Below are 25,904 nucleotides of genomic sequence, written 5' to 3' on the forward strand. Positions count from 1 at the left end.
ACACACACACACACACACACACAGTAAAATACCCAGCACTAATTTAATCTGAGAGCATACAGGTGGTATACCAAAATGCACGATTTGTACACCCTTGGAGTTAAATGAACACTGAGGATTTTATTGTGTAAAGTACACACAGACATTGCAGGCACACACACTCACGCACGCACGCACTCACGCACACGCGCAAGTGCGCCACAACGTAATTGTAAATCAATAAACAATTATACCACTATCATAACACACTGTAACCCTCTGTTCCCCCAGAGGAGCCAGTGTGCCTGACTCCATTTTACAGTGGTGAGGCATAACAAGAAGAAAGTGCAATAACCCAGCAATACAATGCAATAAAACACAATATATGGCCGCTAGTTGATAATGTCTCTAGTAGAGATGTATGCGTGTTGTCAAGCATTGTCACCCTGGGGGCGGAGCTGCTCAGGCGAGGGCCAACAGTAGAAGTCTATGGTTGTCACTTTGCAGGTCCCACCGGTCTGCAGTGTGACTTTATGGGTTCTTTTCTCCATAAATGAATACCCTATTTAATATACTTTGACAATGTTGCACAAAATAACAAATCAACAAGCTCACGTCATATCGCGATGCGTTGTGAGCTTGTAGATTGGATAGTTTTTGCTCAAAAAATCGGGACGCCAGGTTGAAAATGGTTACAGTAAGTCTGTTTATGGGTTTTATGAATATTTAACCAATCAAAGTTTGTTTTACAAGCTTGTGCCTAAATAATAACTATATATATTCCGCCCGACAGTGACAATATGGCCCCAGCCCCAGGTGTGAATGATTGATAGTGTGAACAGCAGGTTGTTGGTGTAAAATAACCTCTATGCTGCTCAGTGAACTTTTCCTGGATAGTTAATGGTTGAAAGATCAAGGTGTCCCTTGAAGTTAAAATCTTCCAAAGAGTTTAAAAACCGTCTAGGTCACAGCTCCTGCCAGTATTCCCGTCACAGCTCCTGCTATCATTTTGATAAAGGAAGACACGATGGAACAAGATATATATTTTTTAAACGGGGGCCACTGAGGTGCAGGTTTAAAAAGTGGGGGACGCGGCTCCCACAGTTGCCGCCAGGGGGGGGTGGGGGGTTGGAAAGGAAAGGAAAATATAATCAACCAATCAATAATGTAAATCAATAAATAAAAATCAAGAAAACGCGTTGCACACAAGTTTATATGTATTTTTCAAAACGCACACACGGACGCCTGCACACACACACACGCACACGCACACGCACACGCACACGCACACGCACACACACGCACACGCACACACCATATTATACCATATGGCATCTATGTGTACCATATGGTATGAACATACTGAATGGTAGAGTACGTGTAATATATATTTATATATATACAGCACACACACACACACACACACACACACACACACACACACACACACACACACACACACACACACACACACACACACACACACACACACACACACACACACACACACACTGTTCATTCAGTGTGTCGGTGCAGTGGTTTAGTGCAGTCTCTCAGCACAGAATGTCCACGTTTGTGCCTCTCAGGCTGACTGTAGTTACATTTTGAGGCTAATATACAGAAGAAGAGCACATCAAAAACCCTTGGGACACTCGTTCAGTGTGAAGGGTGAAGTACAGTGGTATAGTACCATGTCTCGCAGAGGCTCGCTCCTTGTTGGAGTCCAAGACCTTCTGTATTAAAATTTTGAGGCTAACATTCAAAAGAACCCTTCAAAAACACTGGGGGACTGCTATTGAGTATGAAGGTATTATAGTGCAGTGGTCTAGTGCTCTATCTCTGAGCACAGGTGTTCCTTGTTCAAGTCCTGGGCTGACTGCAGTTAAATGCAGCAGCAGTTTAAAGTTTTGAAGACCAACATACAAATGAACACTTGGTGCAATGGTGAGGTGAGCTCGATCGGTTGTCTCTGCTACGGAAAGTTTGCAGGTTCGAACCTCATGCTATCAAAATAGAGGACCATTGGGAGGGACCACATCTTTCACCCTGTTTCCTGAGAGATAAAGTGACTGGGAGTTTATTCATGAAAAAACCTTGTTGAGCTGAAGTTTCATAGATGGAAAATCATCCAGTTGACCAAAACTGGGTGTTGACCACTGCTTTAAAGGTGCAGCTGCATGCCACAAAAATGGCATGGACCTCTAGTATCCTATAACGCAGCAGGGCTGTTCTGGGATTGTAGTGAACGGAGTTCATGGCTGGATAGGCCCTGTTCACCCATTTTGACCAGTTAACATACTGCAGCTGAAGTGAATAACTTTATGTGGGTGTGTTTCGTTTAGGTGTTGCTTTGTTAATGTCTTGTATTGACAGCTCCTTATTCAGTTAACGTTGTGCTGGCACACAGAAACACCTAATGAAACACGGCCACCGGTATTTACCTGTCGAAATGATGCTGTGAAAATAGTCCACTGCAAGTTGGTTGTCTAACAACTAGGGTGACCAGACGGTCCAATTAAAATGGGACATCCCAACTTTAGAGCATTTGACCTCATAGTATTAGGGACACGATTTGTCCCAATAATTTGACTCGGGCCACATTTATGTAGCCTACATTAAATGTGCAGCGGTCTGCAAGTTACGCTCTCAGGGTAATTACACAATCGGCAAGTGCGGGACCACTGTCACATTTCGCCTTTGAAGCAGAGCTTAAAATGTGATGTGGAATGATGAGACATTTTGTGGGACACAATGCCACTGAGAGAAATAAAATAGGCAACTATTGTTCATAATATAAAGTAGGTGTCACAAAACAAACTCCTGACAAGAGATGGCAGGACAAGGATTTGGGGCTTGCATTATACATTCTTTGAAGATTAACTGTGTTTTCTATTTCTAGAAAATGTGTTTTAAAAGACAGAAAATGTCTTCATTGGATGAGGGGACACTTACTGTATATCTGTTTGTGCAGAATAACAGCACATTCACCTGGGACAGTTGTGCACAACAATATGTGGGCTTTGAGATTCCTGCAGTGGTGGTGACTAGAGACGTCAGTGACCACTGACCACTGTGTGGGAGGGTCCATTTCTTTGATTCTCAAAGTGGGGTCCGGGGACCCCCAGTGGTCCTTGAGGGGGTTCCAGGGAGTCTCCAGCTAAATTATTGATAGTTAGGAACCAAATGACGCTTACTGGTCTGTAACTCGAAGGAATGTACAAATGGGTCCATTTGGCTCCATTTGTACACTCCAGAGTTATGAGGGTCCACGGCCAAATGCATACGTAAAAATAAAGTTTGATAACTACTGATCTAGATGATGTATTGATTACTTCTTGACACTCTTGGAGCTTCTTTGACAACTGTTAGCTATCTGTGTCTCCTTGCTGTAATTACTGACCGTCGCAAATTGTAGGAGCATTATTTAATGCGTAACAAGCCACACTTGCATCTCCTGTTGTCTGCGCAATCCGACCTGTATAATGCATAGAAGAGAGAGGTGTCCTGTACTTTGCAATGACACAGCGCAAACAGCTTAATAGATAAAATAAGTAAAATGACAGTGTAGAAGACTTAATAAATCCGTCTGTAAGGTTACATTTTTCATGTTTAAAAGTGATCAATGTGAAAAGTTTTCTTTCTATTGCCTACAGCTTCAATTATCTCGCTCCATGCACTCTGACCCCCCCCCCCCCCCCCCCCCCAGTGGAGTAGAGTGTGTGTGTGTGTGTGTGGGGGAGCACAGTTGAAAGTTGGCGCAGAGGTGGAGAGAGGAGTGAAAGGTGATGGAGAAACGTGGGGCTTGATGAGGTTCACCAGTGCACAACTAATTCCCTAGCCCTTTGTGTCTTAGAAGGTCTTACGACAGAAACCAGTGGACTGTAAGTCTGTGGCATACAAAAACTAGCTGATGGAAAATTACCAAGAAAGGATTTATAGTTGGAGGTTAGATAACCATGGCGTTGCATACCAAATGATGAATGCGTTCAATCTGAAAATGAAGAGTTTTTGTTTGGACTTCACACTAAGTGATCAGTGTACAAGAGCAGCCTACAGTTTTCCTTACAAACATTCAATTCATTTCTGATGCATCTAAATCACACCTGGAACACTAGAGGTTAATGTAATACAAAAAGACAAGCAGTAGTTTTGGTCTGTGGGACAACAGTAGAGAACCAATAGTCTGCTCTGCTTGGTGTTTTATCACAAAGACATTTCAATATGACAAAGTTTTGTCTCAAACTCAACTTTATAAGACAAGACAAAAGTGGGAAAACAGGAGATGGTCCGAATGTTTGAAGACATTTTTCTTAAAGAGAGTCACAATAATACAAAGATCTCTATCATGGAATACCAGATTTTTTTTTTATATACTGTACTGCAGTTTTATACCACATTTTAATACTCTATAACAGTGTGTACATAATGATAATATGCCCACTCAACTTCTTCAAAAAGTGTTCAGTTAGTCCATCCAAGAAAAGAAGAACTTTGTTTTCAAAAACAATACTCAACTCACGGTGAAATGATTACAATACCCTGCGAAGGCTGACATGTCAGTGTCAGAATGTCTTAGTTGTTTGTCTTTGCCATAAGAGAAAACACACAAAAATAAATAAATCCTGTGGGTAACTCCATAAAAGTAAAGGTATACTGTAGAGTAGAATCCAACCCTGACTTTTGTACACAATACTGAAAAATGCCTCAAATACTTGTGAATAATTCATTTTATGGAGATAAGAGTGGATACTGTGAAGATGCCGCCATTGTAGAAATCCCAGTTTTCACTGCATGCTTGCTGAAGTACTGCTCATGCTGTTTGGTTCCAATCCTTGGAGGAATTGTTTGGAAAAATCAAGTTGCACTTTCCTTTCAGGCATCATGAGTTAAACCAGGTCAGGTAAGGAATGAGAAACAAGGCTTTTATATCAAAATATTAAATCTGTGTTACATTCATGAACAACTTGCCTGCAGTACTAATGCACACTATATAGCGTACAGCACATGAGGGGGACTTCTACAATGGTTATGACAGGACAGATGCATGATAAATACATACTAAATTAGGTTACAATGGAACTGTATACAGTGCAGGATAGATGCAAGATGAATACATGACAGATTTATACACTGCACTTATCTGAAGTCAGATATACTGTATGTCTGACAATGACATATATATGAGGGTCTATTCCAACCCACTATATGTCCATAACACATAGCTTGACTTGATCCTTCAATATCTATATAAAGTATATAGGAACAAATCATTAAATGTGGACAACAAAAAATACTTCCAATGCATAAAATCCTGTAAAAAATGTTTTGTTGTAAGCCATAAATGATTCAGTTTGTTATGAAACAAAAACACTTGTTTTCCATTGAAGCAGAGAATGAGAGAAATATGATCCAGGTAAGGAGATGACACAGGTTAATGAATTTGTCCACTTTAGTGCTTGTTTGTGATGTGGCACACATTAACAAATTAACATGGGAGGCGATGGTTCTACAGAGACTATGGTTTTAAAGAGACATTTCACCAGAAGGGGACAATTACATAGTAATACCAGTAATTGATTCAGTACATAATCTCACACAAATCTATAGATATGTGCTGACTAATTTGTCTTTGAAGTTAATACTGTAGTTTTGAAGGATTCTTCTGAAGAATACTGCTGAAAACATCCGTTTAAAACTACTAAACTGCCTGATAAGCTTAATAGAGGGACTAAGGCATTTTAGGAAGTCAAATCAAAACAAACCTTTAAAAAAAGTTGGAAAAAAACACAGTTCACTTGGATTATGAGTGAAATGCCTCCTTAAATCCTAGTTCAGAGGAATTGCGACAAGCCAGACAGAATTCACAAAACTGTGGTTTGCAACATTATAAAACTGGACAGTCATATCAGGCAACGAACTGAGGCCGATTGCCATTTCCAAAGCAGCAGCTCTTGACAAGTCACATAGACATGATTCAGTTTGTTATGGAACAAACTGGCATGCAAACTCCAGCATCTGACAGGAGTTCCAGATGCTGTTCCCATAAAAACTATAATGCGTGCGTGAAACAACTGATGATCCCTATATAAAATATCGATGTGTTTTTTTCTTTGTTGCATTGTTTTCCCAAACACTACATGGATTAAATGGGATCTCAGTGCTCTGACTTTGGAAAGGCATTCCTGCAGGATATGGGAATGTAACAGTAGCAAGAGCGACCGATAAAAACATACATCATAATGATGGCCATGATTTATGATACGTTCTGAAACTTGTTGCAAATCTCATGAGACTGGCATCAGCTGACCTACGATTGGGTAATTCAGGCCGCTGCGATTTTTCTCTGCAACATTCTACAACGTTCCATCTTCCCGCAAAGCTTTGGACTAAATTGGCTTAACCTGGTAACTCAAATGGCTTAACAAAACAGCAAAACCAGCAGGAACAAAATTGTATTTGTGAGACACGTATGACACATATTAGCCTGATTACTTTTCTTATTCAAACTCTGATTACTTTGCTTATTCAAATGTGACAAAGTTTCATCTCCCAGTGAGGAATTCCCATTCATATCGGCCATGTTTCTATCCAACACACAGTAGCCACAAGTTATGCCATTGGCCACTATCAGAATGTTGTACCACCCTGATATTTTTCTTCTCCTGAACTTTCCTGTGTACGAGAAAGTTTCTACACATTCATTTGAATTTCTGGGTATGAGCCTAGGTACTAACAGACACAGAAATCTAAGTCCTCTAGTTTGAAGGTGGTAACGTTAATGTTTATCAGCAGTGCTGAGTGATGAGTTTGCAGGTTTGACACAGCAGTGGGACCGGTACAGCTGCCGCTAATGGACTAAAAAGTTGGGCCTAATGAAAAGTGACAGCCCATGACAAAAACACGTGTTGCATTTTATGTTGGCATTTTATTCTTTGTGTGTGCCCTGTCCAGTCTATGTGGTTCTCCTAATAAAGGAGAAGAGGGATGCATATTTGTTTGACAGTTAGATAGTATTGTTTTTAGTTGAATTTGTCAGATGAATATAGCTGACACTCCAAAATGAGGAACACCACAATCTTGACATTCATGGGCAATTTCATGCCTGTGTTGATCTCAGAGAAAACACAAGTGTGCCAGTTTATCCCTCAAACTCGAGGCCTAAGTCACAGTCTGTCCATACAGTATGTAAGTGGTCCCTGCGCACACCCACATACACTGATGTTGGACACAAAATAGGGCTTGTTTCATTTTACTCAGCGTTCGTGAAATGACACTAAATTACCCACCTCCATAGGCCTGTGCATTGTATGCACTCTGTGACTTAAACATTATTATGTGCACTTCAACTTACTAAAATGTTTTATTTAGAGTGTGTATAAAAAGCTGCGCCACACCAAGAAACATGAACAATGACAAAACAGTTTTATTAAGCGCGCACGTGTGTGTGTGTGTGTGTGTGTGTGTGTGTGTGTGTGTGAGAGTGTGTGTGTGAGAGTGTGTGTGTGTGTGTGTGTGTGTGTGTGTGTGTGTGTGTGTGTGTGTGTGTGTGTGTGTGTGTGTGTGTGTGTGTGTGTGTGTGTGTGTGTGTGTGTGTGTGTGTGTGTGCGCGTGCATGTGTGTGCAGGAGAGTGTGATGATGAAATATATTACTTATTAACCCATTTATATTCTAGCCATAATAAAAAGTAAATGAACAGTAAAGTTAATATGAAGTGTTTTTCATCACCTCAGAGAGAGACCTCATTTAAAGCCGTGACTTGAGAGTTCCTCCCCATTCTCCAGCCCTGGAGACAGGAGAATACAGCTGGTATGTTATCCTCCCATCTAATCAGGGGCTAATTTGGATTTGCAACACCAGGAGAAAAATAATTACCTTACCTCCTTGGTAGAATTGTTAATTAGTGGTAATCCGAGTTCTCAGCACCGGAGAGAAGTGCTACTGCTCCACTCTGAACCAGGTTTGTTAAGTGTTCACCATCACATTGCACCAAATGAGGAAACCTAAGTACCAACACTGAGATAGACAACATCCCAAAGAGAAACGCCTCAGATCAAGATGAAAACAAATATGGAATATACTCTGACCAAATCCCCAGTCCATGTAACTCACTCCATGAACTCAAAACAACCTCAGGAAAAAAATAAGTTAACATAATTTTTTTGGACACAGAGAAATTTACAATATGTACATGTTTTGTTTGTTTTCTTTTAAATTAAAATATATTTGTCTGATTGGGTAGTTAGTTCCTCAACGGAACAGATTCTTGTTCAGCCATCTTGTTGTTTTTAATTCCAGAGAAAATGGGCATGGCCTGGTAAGAGTTTCTCCAGTGCCAGCCAAATCGGAGCACAGTAAGGCTCCCCTTTGTCCCTGCCAATAGTTTGTTGATGTCATCTTCAAAAGCCTTCTGAACTCCAAACAACATGGCAAACTCTAAACTCCTTCACAACAAAGAAAGAAATAAATAGAAAATATATGTAATATTTCTGAATATAATATAGTCAAAAAACAAAAGGGTAGATTATTCCTCCATTGGTGTTTTGTTTATGCCATATACTGTGAGCAAAATGCCATATAATTTCCTTTCTCTCTCCTTTGATAGTAATCCACACAAAACCCCTTTTTCCATTTCCATTGTGTGGTGTTTTATGTTTTTCTGCAAGTTTTTAAGGAGAAAAAGAAAACATCTTCATCAGACCTATACATATTATACGCAAGTAAACAAAATTGTAAAAGTGCGTGTGTGTTTTTCGAATATTTTTTGTTGTTTTTAAATTATCCAGTATATATCCAAAAAAGTGTTTTGCAGGCACTTAAAGTCCCTTTAAAGTCCCCAAATACTTGGTAGGTGATGGTTTGATTTCGACAGTGGTGCAAGGTTGGTGGTTGTTTGTTTGGTTACTTCCTCGTTTTTGTCTGTCCGTCGACTCTGTTTGTCCCCCTCTGTCTGTCTGTTCGTCCGTCCATCTGGGGACCCAGACTGGAGATGGCCCAGTGCTAGCCCAGTATGTCCAGGTAGACTGGGCTCGCCTTCCCCATAGCAAACAGGATCTTCTGGATGTCCTTGATGTTGAGTCGTTGCTGCGGTTCTCTCTGCCAGCAGCCGAGCATCATGTCGTAAACTTCCTTGGGACAAATCCTCGGCCGGTCCAGAACCCTGCCCTGGGTTATGCACTCTATCACCTGCAGGAAGAGGAAGAAGAAGAGATACATATTGTTTCAAGATCCATATAGAGAGGAGGAAGGGAGAGATAAAGAGACCAAAGGAAAAAGACACAGTCACCTGCAGGGAGAAGGTTCGTCTAAAGAAAAGGTACTAATGGAACCATACTGTATGTCATTCTTTTAAAACAAAAGCAAAAACTCACATGGTGCTATATTATATAATTTAATTGTTTCATAATTAAGTAAATAAGTATGTCAAAGTAGCTTACTATTGGAATCAGCCGAGCAACAAGGGTGTCTATCCCTTACAATGTGCTAGACCACTGTGAGATGGATTTCAGAAGTGGAGCGCCACCCATACAGTACCTTTAGCTCCCAGTACATACTACTTGCCTTAAAGGGGTTCTAGGCAACTTCAGAGATGAAAAGAAAAAAACAGTTGTCAAATAGTTGTAGTAGTAGTACCGTTGACTGACAACCCCTTCAGCCAATCAGCAGTTTGTTCCCCTTCAGCCAATCAGCAGCTCATTTTCCCCACCACGAGCAAATATGACGCAAGGGGACTTTTGAAGGGGCTATGCCGAAAATAGGTTGCTTTATTCGGATACATACGTGTCACTGCCCGCCCCTGCCGGTTCTCTGAATTTTTATTTTTGAATAGGCTCTGTCATGATTAATTGACCACATATATGAAGTCAAATAACTAAATTCTATCCAAACGATATCTTAAAAGTAAATTCCGTGCCTCAAAAAAGAAGTTTGAGAGCGTTTTAAAGTTTTAAAACCGAAACCAAAAACAGCGGACATGAAAACATGGCCTCCTGTTCCATTTGGTTTCACTCAAACTCGCCACCTGATTGGCCAACCTTCGCTGGGTTGTGCACACGGACGCGCACACACGCACATGCACTTCATTGCATTTACATCCCAGATACTCGGATGTCAAAACATAAATAGTAGGGAAAATACGGATTTCAGAAAGAGGACTGTGTTTCAATGCAGGAAAACACCCCAGCATCATTATATAGTGGCTGATAGACGGGAAGAAATGCAAAATATATATATATATATATATATATATATATATATATATATATATATATATATATATATATATATATATATATATATATATATATATATATATATTTTTTTTTGGCTTCAAGTTAACTAGAATCCCTTTAATTACCCAAGCTATGTTCACTGTGCAATAATATTTTTTCCTAGGAGGAAAAATAAAGGGTGTGACAGGGTGAAGGGTGAGCTTGTTTTGCTTCATGAGATACACGATTCCCTCTAGCCTCATTTGCATTTGATGAGATTTCCGGAGGGAGGGGTTTACAAGGCTAGATTCCCTCCACCACGGCTTGCCAACTCGGACTTAACACCTGTTGGCGCGCCTGCTTTGCTGAGGAAACAAAAACCAAGCACTCTGTGTGGAGTTTGCATGTTCTCCCCGTGGTTCCTAGGGTAGTTAATACCCTCACAAAAACATGTAGTAATCCTGGTCACTATACTGCCTCCCCCTGGTCAGCCGGGGCGCCTGATGGAGGGGAAGGGAACTGGTTGGAATAACGTGTTCCTTCCACGCGCTACGTCCGACCGGGCAAACTCTCCCCTGTCAGGTGACAAGAAGGTCAGTTGGCTCTCATGCATTGAAGGAGGCATGAGCTCGGCCCTGGGGGGAGTGTAGTGCCCAGGATCACACCAAATTTTGGCACCGGGTGAAAAAAAGGGTTACAAAATCGAGCGATCAAAATTATAAAAAAAAAAAACACTCATTTTCACTTTTCCTCCTACGACAAAACATATAGCGTCATGCAATAAACCCAGAACCTTGCAGTTCAAAGGTGAGCACTCACCCAACTGAGCTACCCGAACACAATATAAAACCTCCAATGTTGAACAAGCATGGTGGGGAATGCCAGCTCAGCTGGGTGGTGGGTGTCAAACTGGATAGTGTAGAAGTGGTGGCAGAGTGAAGGATGCAGGGGAGGCCTGCGTATCCTTCAGAACCCCTCCCACTTACCTGCTAGGGTTGTAGTCGAGACCACCTAAAGCGAGTCCAAGTCAAGACCAAGTCCGAGGGGGCGAGTCCGAGTCAAGACCGAGACCGACAGGAGGCGAGACCGAGTCGAGACCGAGACCAGATTTTTTAAAATTATTATTATTTGATAGCTGTCCATAAGAACCAGACAGCTCTCTTACAATGTTAATGTGAATGGGCTCCTCATAATATGGGTTTAATAAAATGATTTAATTGCATTGTAGTGACTTGGACTCGAGTGGACTCGGTGGGGGTAAAGTCCTGAGTCCCTTAGTCCGAGACCGAGTCAAGACCGAGTAAAATCATGGGCGAGACCAAGGCGAGACCGAGTAAATTAAAATGTGGACTCGAGACCGGTCTTGAGACCGAGACTGGTCTCGAGTACTACAACCCTACCACCTGCTGTACAAAAAGTTGGGGCTGCTGATGACAATTAAGCTCAGTTTATTATTTGCAGGGCTTTCACAAACATTTGCTCCTAAAAACAAATATTTGAAAACCAGAAAGTAAAGGTAACAACCTATCATAATCTTTTCAATCCAAAGTAAAACATAATTGGTTGGAGTAATCCAAACTTTTTTGTAATCAGAATCCTCTATTGTCCCCCCCGCCTCCCCCCGAACCCCATTCCTTTTTCGAAAGCAATCCCAAATGAATTACTGTCATCGGGGTAGCTATTGTAATTGCGCATTTTGTGTGTGTGTGTGTGTGTGTGTGTGTGTGTGTGTGTGTGTGTGTGTGTGTGTGTGTGTGTGTGTGTGTGTGTGTGTGTGTGAGAGAGAGAGAGAGAGAGAGATAGAGAGAGAGGCAGCATATTAATGAGAATGGAGCACATGTTTATCTGCTTCTATCTGGACTGTGAATTTCTGTCCAAAAGACCAAGCCAATGACTGCGTAAAATAACTTTACACAAGCGATTATGTTGGTGAGTGGGGAATTTACGCAACCGTCTGATCCTAAAATCACAACCCCATCTGATAGTAAAATCACAACCGAATGATAGTAAAATCACAACTGTAGGATAGTAAAATTGTAGGCTGGCTGCAAAATAACGCACCAGATTTAATGATTCTGAAATTAGACACATTGGTGCACTAACTGTCCATTGTCCACTGACTGAAACCAATGTGAAACTGAAAATGACTGGGAATGGAACCAAAATTACTTCAGCAAGCACACAAAAACTGATTCTTCTATAATATAATGCGGCTGAACTCATTCAAGTGTTTGAAAACACTTTTCCTTTCAAACCTGTTTGAGAAATTGGAAATTTTCAATTTGTGTCGAGACCAAGAAAATATCGACATTTCAATTGGATAAATTAGGAGCACAAGCCGTGCCACCTGCCTGCCTGCCTCTTCTATAAGGTCAGTTTAATTTTCTTAATAGGCTTGCTTTACAAGAGTAATCCTAATTGAATTTCATTGATTCAATCCAGCTGCCCTCTTCCAATAGGAGGAAAAACACAACCCAATCACAAGGTATTATGTAATGCTGCATCATGTCTGCTGGAAAAGGAAAAAGTAGCATCAATTTATCACTCCAGTGGTCAGGGGCCCAGTCTCCGAGAAAAAGTGGAAGAGAAGACACTGGATTAAGAGCTGCAAGGCAGATTCATTCATTCTTAACCAATTTGTGACAAAGTGGGTGAATGCGTATGCTTTCACTAAGACAAAGACTGATTATCCTGAGCTTCCTCAGCCCAAGGTGTGGTAGGATAGGATAGGATAGGATAGGATAGGATAGGATAGGATAAGATAACACAGGAGTAAAAGAGTAGAATAGAAGGAAAATAGTAGGCTAATATAGACCCCTGGGGGACTCCGTTTAATGAAGTATATAGGGTGATTAATTAAGAAATTTGTATTGTATTGTAATTTGTATTGGGGTAATAATAATAATAAATATAGCTGCAAGCAGCGATAATACGGGGCCAGTGAATAGAGAGAGAGAGAGACATGGAAACGGAATAGATTGAAGAGAGAGAGAGTTTTGACAACAATACTTTTGAATAAGCATTTCATGTTATCTTTAACATGAAATACTCTCAAATTAGCATTTCATGTTATCTTTAACAATTGCACATGCATTATTTGATGCAGTTATGTTTTGTGCAATGCAATTGAAAAGTGGAATGACCCACCCACAGACAGACAGACAAAAAGCAAAGTGCAATAATAGCACAATAAGACATGGAAAGGGAATAGATTGAAATTGAGACAAAGCAAATGATTCCAACAGGCGAATATTCTTTTCAGCCCAACCCAGCTGAGGTGGTCATATATAGGACGCAGGGGGGCAATCCCAGGTGAAAAACCTCACCCATTGGCATCTCAACCTATTGCCATTGACAGGAATCAAACTCTCGACCTTTGGATTCACAGGCTGAGACACTACCTATAGGGCTATAGCTTTGTCCAGGCTGAGGTCATCTGTTGAAGATAAAAGTGAACCAGTGAAAGCAGCCGATCTACAAGCTCAGAAACATGTTGCTATCTGAAAAGTTTTGAGATTGTAGATCGGTTATTTTCACAATGAAGTTTGTCATACATTGCAAAAACATACTCTCTCCAAGAAGCATTTCATCATTACCTTTAACAGTTGCACATGTATTCAATGATACAGTCATGTTGTTTGCAATTCAACTTAAATTAAGTCTGCATCAAGTGAGGCTTGAACTGGCGACCCTGAGATTGTGAGGCCTTCATTTAAGGGAGACGCCATTGGCCCAACAGATAAGTAACTGTGAAAAAGGAGATCACACAGATGATACAGTTTCACGCAAATAGCTGAAAAATCCTGGGTTTAAGTGTTTTTCAAACTGCTCAAAATTGCGGACAATCTAAGGGCGGAGCTTACTGGTCAAAGCGATAGATGTGTTCCTCATGAGTCAAGGCACATGTGTAAGCAAGTTTCACGACTTTCAGCCAAACGAGGCATGACTTATGCCTGTTTAAAGTCTGCCTTTTCAAAAAATTGCTATAGCGCCCCCTTTTGGCCAATTGGAGTGAGATTGGTTTCAGTGATATTTGGAATGACCCTGTACATTTCTGCCAAGTTTCAAAGAAATGTGAGTCTGCATGTATGTTTTAGGCACAGATGAATAATTTTCATAAAACTGTAATAGTTAAAATCTATCTCCTCCTGGGATTTTTGAGCAATCTGCACGAAACATTTTACACATGAACTTTGGACCACTGCCTACAAAAATTTCCAACGGATTTTCCATAAGTGAAAAAATGCAGAAGTTAGGAGCCAATGACTGTTTTTCATATAATTCAAAATGGTGGGCGATCTAAAGGTCAGAGGTCAAAAGTCAGACCACGAAAGTTGTCGGGCATGAAGAGACGCATGTGTGTATCGAAGTTTCATGGTTGTAGGTCAAACAGGGCATGAGTTGTACCTGTTCAAAGTTGGCACTTTCAATTGAGTGCTATAGCGCCACCCTTTGACGAATGAGTGTGAGAATTATTTCTTGGTAGTTTTTCATGAGCATCTACCACATGGCCGAGTTTCGTAAAAAGCGTATGCACGGTTAAGCCAGAACTGGCAAAAACAAGTATTTTTCAAACTGCTCAAAATTGCGGACAATCTAAGGGCGGAGCTTAATGGTCAAATCGATACGTGTGTTCCTCATGAGTCAAGGCACAGTTCAGCCAGAACTGCGAAAAGTGGCAGAAGAAGTGACAGAATACTGCCAATAACAATACGGTTCCAGAGCAGAGCTCTGGCCCCGTAATAAAAATAATAGCTCAGATTTATATAGTGTTTTTCTAAGTACCCAAAATCGCTTTACACAAGGAAAGAAAGGAACTGACTTTAATAAGAAAAAAACGAAAACAACAAAGACATAAGAGCTCGATTGAAATCGATAAAATATTAAGCATGGGTTGGGGAGACATCCTAACTAGACCTCAACTGGGAAAGGCTATCCTGAAGAAATGGATTTTGAGTGTGGTTTGTACAATACATGTACATTGTACTGTACTTCATTGTAATGTACCGTATATTGCTGTGTTTTACATTGTCCTGTCTTCTACTGTGTTCTATGGTGTTCCATTCTGCACCATTTAAAATCTACAGAACCATGAGAGTGTTTTCCTATGCATCTTGACAAATCCTATTAAAACAATGTGCTTGTGTTGTTGTAATAATCCCTTTCTATGACACTCAATTCAAATAATTTCCTCACAGGATTCATTTGAAAATGTCAACCTATTCCTTTTTATCTGCTGATGTCAAGGGTTCGGCTTTTGCATCAAACTGAGTCAGGATTTACTTTCCACACAGGCTGCATCATTTCCTTGTTGAATACAGTAAAGTATATCACCCAAGTAAACCTGGGGTGAAGATTTTTGGATGGGCGCCTCAAGCATTCAGTAGGTTTTTCATGTGATGTTTATGACAGTTGGCAAATTTTTACTTCCATATTTGAAGTCTTCCATAAACCATTCATTATTTCCTTCATGCTGAAGGCATCATTTACAGTAATACTGACTAATGCATGATTCGTTGAAAATCCTCAAGCAATCTATTTTAATGAAAGCTTGCACATAGACACTTGACACTATTTATTTAATTAGATGTATTAGTATTTATTTATTTATATATCAATTCAAATCAATTGAATTAATTTACTGTTATATTTGTAGTAAAATCTTCAGGGTTTTTTTCCTCAAAAATGTATCAATTTCTAAATCTGAGAGTGTACAAAGGAAAAACCAAATGGACCTCTAAGGGTTCATTTGGTTGGTTACATTTTGTACACTCACAGATTTAAATGATAATTTTACATTGCTTGTGATTCCTATTTCCTACCTCACTGTTTCTCAATTTTGGGTCTGGGGACCACCAGCGGTCCAAATGGGGTGTAGATTGGGGTCCCAGAAATACAAAATCATATTGTTGCTGTCGGGTGGAAAGCTTGTACGTCCAAAACCATTCCTTTTTTATTATTATTTGAAAAACATAAAAAAAAAACGACAATAGCCGATCTACACAACGTGTTGCGCGTGAGCTTGTAGATCTGCTATTTTCGGTATTTTTTTTTTCTTATTTTTTTTATTTGTGCAATTTTCTAAGTGGGTGCAACACTCCCACCGCCAGCCTAGGGAGCCCAGAGCCGAGCTCATGCCTCCTTCAATGCATGAGAGCCAACTGACCTTCTTATTACCTGACAGGGGGGAGTTTCCCCGTTAGGACGTAGCATGTGGAAGGAACATGTTATTCCAACCAGTTCCTTTCCCCTCCATCAGGTGCCCCGGCTGTCATGGGGGAGGTAGTATAGCGACCAGGATTACTACATATTTTTGTGAGGGTACCTACCCTAGGAGACAGGGGGAGAATATGCAAACTCCACACAGAGTAGGCCCTTTCGCCAACCCCACCTAGGGTATGGGCACTGATGACGCAGAGGCTAGGACACGCCCCCAGCGCCCACAGCGTCCCCGGCAGGAATCGAACCCAGGACTTTCCAGCTGTGAGGCGACAGCGCTACCGACTGCGTAGGACATTACTTTACGAAAAAAGTTAAATATAAAAAGTTGAAATATGGAGATAACGAGGATTCTGCGGCCCGACAGCAGAGATATCAAATGGAGGGTCCGTGGCATATCAAATATGGGATGCTTGTCATTAAAAAGGATGTGAATCACTGTACCTCGTTGTTGGCCAGCTGGAACCATGGCTGTTTGCCGTAGGTGAAGATCTCCCACATGATGACCCCGAAGCTCCACACATCGCTCTCTGTGGTGAACTTCCTGTACATGATGCTCTCTGGGGGCATCCAGCGGATGGGGAGCATGGTGTGACCTCCCACCTGAGAGCACAGGGCAGGAGAACATTAAATACATATATATGTAAAGCGACTTGGGGTACTTGAGTATTAGTATCATTATTATTATTATTATTATTATTATTATTAATACTATAAACATATACACTACATGCACACATGTATCCTCATACAGTATTTGTAGACAGGAGTGATTAAAATGATCAAGTATACTGAAGTATATATATTGCCTGGAATCAACATATTTCTGTTTTTATTTGCTTAATTTACTACCAAGCATGCATGAGAGCATGCTTAATATTGGAAAGTGGTTTAGTGAGGGTGCGGCATATCCTGAAAGTATTTGTGCATGTAACACAGCCAATGATGAGCCCTCCTATACAGAGCAAACAATGATCTCAATGGTGTTGTGTCGGTGATATATTATTATACTCAGCACCGGTTTCAGACAATGATCAGCAGGGGGACATAATGTATTTTTATTTTTAAACACCCCTAGATAGCAACTATATAACACATGCTCTTTACAATATGTCAAATATCTCAAAACCCAACAATGCACTTTAAAAAAATAGGTAGAATTATGCGCAAACTACAAACAAGTCAGATGAAACACAATCGATTTAGACTATCTAAGCACACTTGTTATGCCTATTGGTAGGCTTACTTGAGACTTACATAATCGTAAGGATTAGCACAGCCAAGTTGTCATCCTTAATATTCCATACAGAAAACACACTAACACACATTAATTGAACTAGTCGGCACCAGGGAGAAAAAAAATAAAAAAATAACTGCCTTCACAGCACGAGTGAGTGAGTGAGTGAGTGAGTGAGTGTGATGATTCCAGGACAATGGACAGTTCCTCATGCTTAAAAACCTGGTGAAATTTTATTTTGAAGTTTTCAACCAATGAGAAGGTCTCGTAGGATTCTCACTCACGTAGCTCATGGGGGAGAGAGAGCCCAGTGTGAAGCATGTTTGTTACTACGTTGCTTATTTCTAACCTAAAATGTTTTTAGATACATATTTAAATGTGCCGGTTAAGTTTAAAACAAGTAATTCACCGTCATTTTGAATGAGATTCAAAACGGAGTAGCTCTGTAATTAAAACCAGGTGTGTTTGGAGGAATCACACAGGTACATTTAATCAAAATTCATATTCATAAGGGCTTGCTTCACATCATCACACAGTACATTTTCATTTGACAGGAAGTAATTAAGATTGGCATGTTTGGGCATCTAATATTAGATATGTCCATATGACCACGGATATGCTCTATAAGTGTGAAAAATGTCAACACATCAAATACATTTTGCCAGTGATAATTATCAAATGTATATTTCTATAGTATTTCTGAATAGTGTATTTTTTTTTCAACATTTGTAAAACATTTACAAATGTTGTACTGGCCAATCTTGATCGGGGGGGGGGGACATTGGTCACAGATGCACTGATTATATCCCAAGAGACCAACTCTCTCAGTTTTAGCTTCCAGTCTGAGAGAACAGAGAAAGAAGTCCCTATTGTCAGCCTCAGTCCTCGGCCAATCCCGATCTAATAATGGGATGGGCTTCCCTGTGCAACTGAAAATGCTTTCAGATAGTGTAGCTAAATTAATTAGTAATTATCTGGTCAACTGGCTTGAATCCCCCCGTTTAATAGTACACATCTTAAAAAGTGAATTTAAACCATTTCTTCAGTCTTACTGTAGTGGGAGCATTTCTTCCCTTCATCCTTTACATTGGGCTACAGTGATATTCTATACTGTAACTTGAACAATGCCTAAACATCACCTGCTAATGTGACTTTTGTGTAACGTCGATAACGTAGCCTACGGAGGTTCACTCCGTAGGCTTGTGGTTCACTGTATGCACGTAGCAGTGTGAGCCGAGCTCCAGGTCTGACATCGCTCTGTGATATAAGCTCACAGATTGACTTCAAACTCGTTGTGCGGTGCCCGGCGTGAAGTCGGTCAGATCGGGCTGTCCAGTACCACCGGTCCGACCGGTATGCCCATATATAGGCATATTATGGAGGACCGGTTTACCAGAACCGCCAATCCAACTGATATGCCCATATACTGATATGCCCATATACTATTGGCATACCAATGAGATACAGAGATCTCCATATATGGGCAAAATAGGGACACAGACAGACAGACAGACAGACAGACAGACAGACAGACAGACAGACAGGTACTCTGACAATGGGTACAACGGGTATGCATAACCGGGTGGGGCACGCATCATTCCCCAGTAGTAATATGAAATGAGCAGTACACTGTAATCATTACAGTGTAATGCATGCGAATCAGGAACTGGGGCTTATCCAACTGTTGTACACATGGTATATGCATATCAGATAGATAGTGTATAATATAACATGAGCAGTAGCTAATTGGTTCCTTGTAATGTTGGTAATCAAGGAAGTGAAGCTTACTCCACAGCATCGCTCACTGTGGATAAGGTTGTCTGATAATTGTCTTTAATGTGAAATGAGCAGAAGTTCTGTGCTGCTAAAGTCTCTCAGGCTGTAAACGGTCTGAGGGCCACATATTAATCGATTTAACAATCATCCATTCATCATCCTCGGGCTCTCAGCTTTCATTAGCTTCAGATTGCCTTAAAATCTGTTTCCCCACTCCTGTCAATTCAGGACTCCGCTTTTAATCAATGTGGCCTGACGGGCCGACACAAGACTGATGTGGGAGCGACATGCAGGATATTACCAGACTATGAGCCCTCTGTATTCATTACAAGCCTCATTGTGCAGTGTATGCCAAGAGGGGTCAAATGATTCCACATTCACACACGTTCCCTCTCGACTTCAAGGCTAGATCTGTTCAATACTGTAAATACACTAGTTAAGCACTTATATGTTTTTGAAAAATGTCAAGGTCACACGGGGGTGATCCATTTTTCGGTTGTAATGCGTCACATTTGAAAATATGTTATTTTTGCGGAACAAATTAGGCTTTACTAATGGAGAGAGAGAGGGAGAGTAGAGTGAGAGGTAATGCAGGGCATGACATTATGGGTCATGAATTTGAACCCATGGCGTAGGCATAGACAGCTAGGTTCTACAGTATATTTCTGTGATAAGCGCTGCACTAACTGGTTCCATTAAATTAATACACCTTCAACCATAGATGACACAACTAATGAGTGAAAGCAGCTGGTGTAGAGTGAATACATTCAGTTCTCCATGGTACATGACTGCTTACAACAAGACTATCCTTGTGACTAACGTCACACTCAACTGCTACCAATCCAAGGTATTTTTTAAGGCACAATGTGCAGAATATAAGGGATATCTATCTGGTCTGGATCATAGAATGTATGAGCAGGTCTGACACCCTGGCCCCTAGTTTGAGGGTGTAAAACTGATGCACAACCCCCCCCCCCCCCCCCCGAGTACCATGCAGTTGCTAATGAAGCATCCCGTCAGCCCTGAGAACTATTGTGAGCATAAACCGTCACTGTGGAAGTGACATTTCTGATATGAGTGTGTCAGCAATATTCCAAGTTTGATTAATGACAACCACTACTGTATCATGCAAACAAATATTACATCCCTCCTCTCCATTATTTGGAGAACCACAGAATGGAGAGAGTGCACAGGCCATTAACTAAACCCTACTCCAGAAAGAGAGTCCCCAGGCGGTCTGTACGTGGCCTCCTCCTTCTTTCCCTCTACGCCAAATCAGTTTGCCTAAAATAGACGATGTGCAAGCTCACAGCACGTCACAAGTCACAACACAACGCATTGTGAACATGCAGAACTGCTATTTTTGCAAAATCACTTTTGCTGAATGTTTGCCCATTGTTACATCACCAGCATAGGGATGTTAGGGTTTATGTGCCTAATAAACCGGTGAAATAAAATGCAACTAGAAAAAGTGCTCCTCGGAGCACAGGTCTCCGCCAGGTCGGATAGGTTATTATGGCCTCCTGGTGGCGCTATAATAGGCCAATGTGAAAAGGGTGCCATTCCTTCTTAGGCCTTGCACGGCAATCGGACACTGCATTCATGATTTGAGGCATTTTGTTCCAAAAATGTGGTTGGCTAAATTAGACCAGCTGGTGGCGCTATAACAGGCCAATGTGAAAAGGGTGGCATTTCTTCCTCGGCCTAGTGGGAATGTGCGTGCAAAATTTCACGGAAATCGCACACTGCGTTCATGATTTGAGGAATTTTGTTCAAAACAGACCTATCCTGCAAACTTTAGAAGCCAATGTTAGCCAAGTAGGATAGAATATGAAATATTGGACATATCCATCTTGATCACATGACTATAGAAATACTGTGTACCGATTTGCGTGATTTTTTAACAGAATCTGAAGGAATAAGAGCAAAAAATGTGTTTTACAAAACTCAGCCTCCTGGTGGCGCTCTAAAAGGCATAAGTGAAAAATGCAGTGCAAAGGTTTTTCCTTGGCCTCTAAGGAGTGTGCATGCAAAGTTGCAAGCAGATCGGTGGAGTTAAAGCAAAAAATGTGAATTGGCCTGTTATAGCGCCACCATGAGGGTGATTTGAAAGTGACATTTCTTCCTGGGCCAAGTGGGAATGTACGTGGAAAATTGCACGGAAAGTGCATGCTGCGTTCATGATTTGAGGCATTTTGTTCAAAATGAACCAATCCTGCAAACTTTGGATGCCAATCTTAGCCAATCAGGATGGAATATGGAAAATCGGACAGATCCGTGATGATCACATGACTATAGAGATACTGTGGTGATTTGCGTGGTTTTTGGAGAAAATCTGTAGGAGTAATATAAAAAAAAATGTTTTGCAAAAGTCGGCCTCATGGTGGCGCTATGACAGGCTGATCTGAAAAATGTGGGGCAGAGGTTCTGCTGTGGCATCCAGGGAGTGTGTGTGCGCAGTTTCACAGCGACCGGGCAAACGGTGGCGGAGATTAGCTGCTCACAGACAGAAGGACGGACACACGGAAGGACGGACGGACGGACGGACGGACAGGGGGCAAAACATACTCTCTCACCATGCCTTTCGGCCTGGCGGAGACAATGAACACCGGTGTTGTTGTGGTTGGTTTTCCATTTCCATTAGGCTCACTTTGTAGCCATTTTACTCCTCTGGGTCAGCTGGTGGTGGGTGATGTGAGATGACGTGCCATGGCAGCCACCTTGTTTGCTAAAGATTTCTCAAATGAATCTCTACTTAACTGTTTCCCGTTAAATGATCCGAGGAGCAGTAAATGTGATCTAGTAAATGATTCTACTTGAGCATAATCACAAAAGACAGTCTAATCACTGTTAATAACAACACGTACAGAACAGTGGCGGCGTGTCATGTCATAAAAGCATGAATTGACTATGATTATAAAACTCTGGCCCTCAAAATCAATCAATATTATAACACGTGACAATGCAGTGATGCCGCACCATAGACCAGTTACTGTAGTTCTCAAACCTTTTCATGTCAAGGACCCCCAAATGTATAGGTGGCCGCGGACCCCCATCTGAAAATATTGTGTGCCAGGGACCCCCGAAGAGAAGAAATTCAAAATGATTCTAAATCTTCCAGTTTTTGAGACTTTTCAAAGATTTTCCCAAAATACTGATGTACAAGCTTGTACATCTGCAATTTTCAAAAAGCTTGTATATCTGCTATTTTTGAATAGCCAAAGTATACAATATGGTTAAAATGGTTAAAATGATTGTGATGTGTTCTCCCAGTGTCCCCTAGGGTAGGTACCCTCACAAAAAACATGCAGTAATCCTGGTCTCTATACTGCCTCCCCCTGGTCAGCCGGGGGGGGGGGGGGGGGGGGGGCCTGATGGAGGGGAAAGGAACTGGTTGGAATAACGTGTTACTTCCACGCGCTACATCCTACCGGGGAAACTCCCCCTAGTCAGGTGATAAGAAGCGGCCTACTCACTCCTCATGCATTGAAGGGGACCGTACCTATGTTCCCCGGGTCCTATGTTCCCCGCTTTCCTAGGGAGAGCGGGGAACATAGGACCTAACCTAACCCTAACCTTAGTGGGGGAACATAGAACCCGGGGAACATAGGGATGACCCCCATTGAAGGAAGTATGAGCTCAGTTCGGGGCTCTCCCCAGGCTGGCAGAGGGAGAGTAGCGCCCAGGATTACAAGTTTCGGCATTGGCACACTAATTATTCTGAGGACCCCTTGGTACCACCCCAAGGACTAAATATTTCATGTCATGATAGGCCCCTGATCATCACAGGCCTGGGACAAAAGGCTGTAGGCCTGTGCATTAAAGCGGCCTTGAGGTTAGGGCTTAGGTGTAAGGATATAATTGGGGTTGTGTACTGAATGGAAATCAGTGGACGAATCCTCAAAAGAATAGCAGTAAGTAGTAGTAGTAGTGTGTGTGTGTGTGTGTGTGTGTGTGTGTGTGTGTGTGTGTGTGTGTGTGTGTGTGTGTGTGTGTGTGTGTGTGTGTGTGCGTGCGTGCGTGCGTGCGTGCGTGCGTGCGTGCGTGCGTGCGTGCGTGCGTGCGTGCGTGCGTGCGTGCGTGCGTGTAAATGAGTGGCAAAACCTTATACACAGGTATGACCATGATGTGCACTCTGCTGCACTGTCCCTAAGGGACACACAGAGAGGCGTTGCTAGAAACCAGCTAAAGCATTTTTTGCTTGTGGCAGTGGTTATGTAGCGCTATATTGGATCACTCCAATATGATATATCCCTCCGAGGCATCCGAGGTAGAGTACCAGATTAATCCGTGTACGGGGGGTGAGCCATGTCTAAGGGGCGTCACCCTCTGCGACTGCCTCAAATCCCTACGTGGCCAACCTTTCCACCTCTTTCCTTCTCTCGGTGCGAGCATCGATGAGGTGGCCTTTTGAGCTCTGTGTGCAGAAGTAAACTCGCAGCTATTAGAATAGCTTGGCGGAGCTAGGTCCACCTTTGAGTGCTTCGCCCGCTCGGTTTGGCTTGTGCCATCTCGTTCAGGTGTTTGTGTGGTTTTTAGTTTACAGATTTAAAAAAATGTGTAGTACAGGCAATACAGAATACACGGTCTGGTCAAACCTGTATTGTGGCACAGGGGGTCCTTCTGTTTGTCTGAAACCCTCCCGTTTGTCTCGGTGTGGGGACTGCGCCTATCCTGTAAGAAGTTGTGGGAAACTGTGTGTAGTTAGCTTAGGCGGCTTGCAGTTTTTCCCCGAGTGGGAACACACGTGCGTACGCGCGTGTGTTTTCTCCTCGACGTTGCTGTTCCACCTTGTTAAATCACGTACTTGTACTGGAGTGATCCAATCACTCAAATAACCGTGGTTACCTACGTAACCATCGTTCTCAAAGTGGGGTCCGGGGATCCCCAGGGTTCCTGGATGGGGTCCCAGGTGGTCTCCGGCAAAATAAGTTGATATAGCATCAAAATCAGTTTAACCACTTTAACCCTGACAACTATTCCACAAGCTCCCGATGCCATATAGAGACAGGTAGCTGTCATCTGTTTGTCATTTCCGTTCATAAACGTACTATATATCTTAACATATCTTTACATTATATGTTTTAATTTCCATGTCTGATAAGCAGCAAGCTATATACAGTATGTATGCTTAGATGATTTTGATTTATATTTGGACACATTTGCGTGACTGTAAAGACGAAATGGAAGTGTCATTATATCATTATCAGAGTTTCCATGCTCCAGACTGTATGACGGAGGCATTTGAAAATTGTGAGAGGTAACAGTCTGGCTTGTGAGACCACTATATACTGTACCGGCTATTTGAAAATAGTAGATGTACAAGCTCAGAACGCATCGTTATCACAATCGCAACGCGTTGTGAGCTTGTACATCTGGTATTATCAAAAAATCTTGAAAAGGTGTGGAACATTTGTGAGACATTTTAACGATACAAATCTTGTAGGTGGTCCCTGGCACAAACTATTTTCAGATGGGAGTCCGCAGCCAAATACATATTAATTTGAAAAACTTTGAGAACCACTGGTCTATGGTATGTATGGCACACCTGGCGACGTGCGCTCCTCTCTTGCGCTCCGTGTCAGTTTTTATCTGCGTTTTTTTCAACGTACATAAAAGTTGAAATATTCGGAAGCAAGGAGGGTAATCGCACCGCTCCTTCCTGTTTTGATACAGATGTTTGATATTGCACTCAAAGTATAGCTGTAATCTAGCACATCGTGTGTGTGTGTGTGTGTGTGTGTGTGTGTGTGTGTGCGTGCGTGCATGTGCGTGTGTGAGAGTGTGTTTGTGAGTGTGTGCGCGCATGTGTGTGCGTGTACATGTCTAAATGAGTGTCAAACCTTACACACAGGAATAACCTTGATGTGCACACATTCAACCAGTTTGAGTTTGAAACGGTGTCTCAGAAGTTCCCAGTGAAGCAAAGTGAATGGGTGAAGCAGTCAGGGTGTCACAGTGCCACCACAGTGTGTCTGGGAGCAGTGATATCATGAACCTGCCTGCAAGTCTTTACCCCATTTAACATAATTCAATATTTATACCAGGCCGGCGGGTCAACAGAGACCATTACACACCATTTCCTACTACGGCACCGCCGGCACCCAACCGTTCTCCCTGCTGTCAACCACAAATAATGTGCTGTTGAATACCGTACATGGTACTCTGGCCTTCTTAGAGAATCAGCAAAATGAAGGCCTCATTTAACCACCATTTCCCCAGTAAGCATGGGTGCATAGTAACTGTAATATGGAAAAGACATCAGTTGAGATCATACTGTATTCAACACAGTAAAATCCTGAGTTAATTTAACACCGAGAGTGCACAAAATGATCGTAACCAAATGGAACCTACGCTGTACTGTGGAAATGAACCACTGAAGCCCTACTATAATTCATCATTAGGACGAATAGCAAAAATACCCAATAAACAATGATCTCACATTGTGAGCTTATAAATCAGTTAGTTTCGCAAATTTAGAAAA

The 25,904-nt window shown here is 41.7% G+C and overlaps 1 protein-coding gene across 1 annotated transcript in view; it reads right to left on the minus strand.

Moving 5' to 3' along the window:
* Positions 1–8,977: 8,977 nt before the first annotated feature.
* The window catches only part of ntrk3b (neurotrophic tyrosine kinase, receptor, type 3b), a gene marked incomplete at both ends in the record, with an annotated part of 250,628 nt that continues 233,701 nt past the window's right edge, over positions 8,978–25,904 (minus strand). The window contains 2 exons of the mRNA XM_084052140.1: positions 8,978–9,163; positions 16,852–17,010. Of these exons, the coding sequence (XP_083908266.1) occupies positions 8,978–9,163; positions 16,852–17,010 (345 nt within the window). The remainder of the gene's footprint in view (positions 9,164–16,851; positions 17,011–25,904) is intronic.

Source organism: Gymnoscopelus microlampas, assembly GCF_963454915.1.
Source record: "Gymnoscopelus microlampas genome assembly, chromosome: 1".
In the NCBI taxonomy this organism is placed as follows: Eukaryota; Metazoa; Chordata; class Actinopteri; order Myctophiformes; family Myctophidae; genus Gymnoscopelus; species Gymnoscopelus microlampas.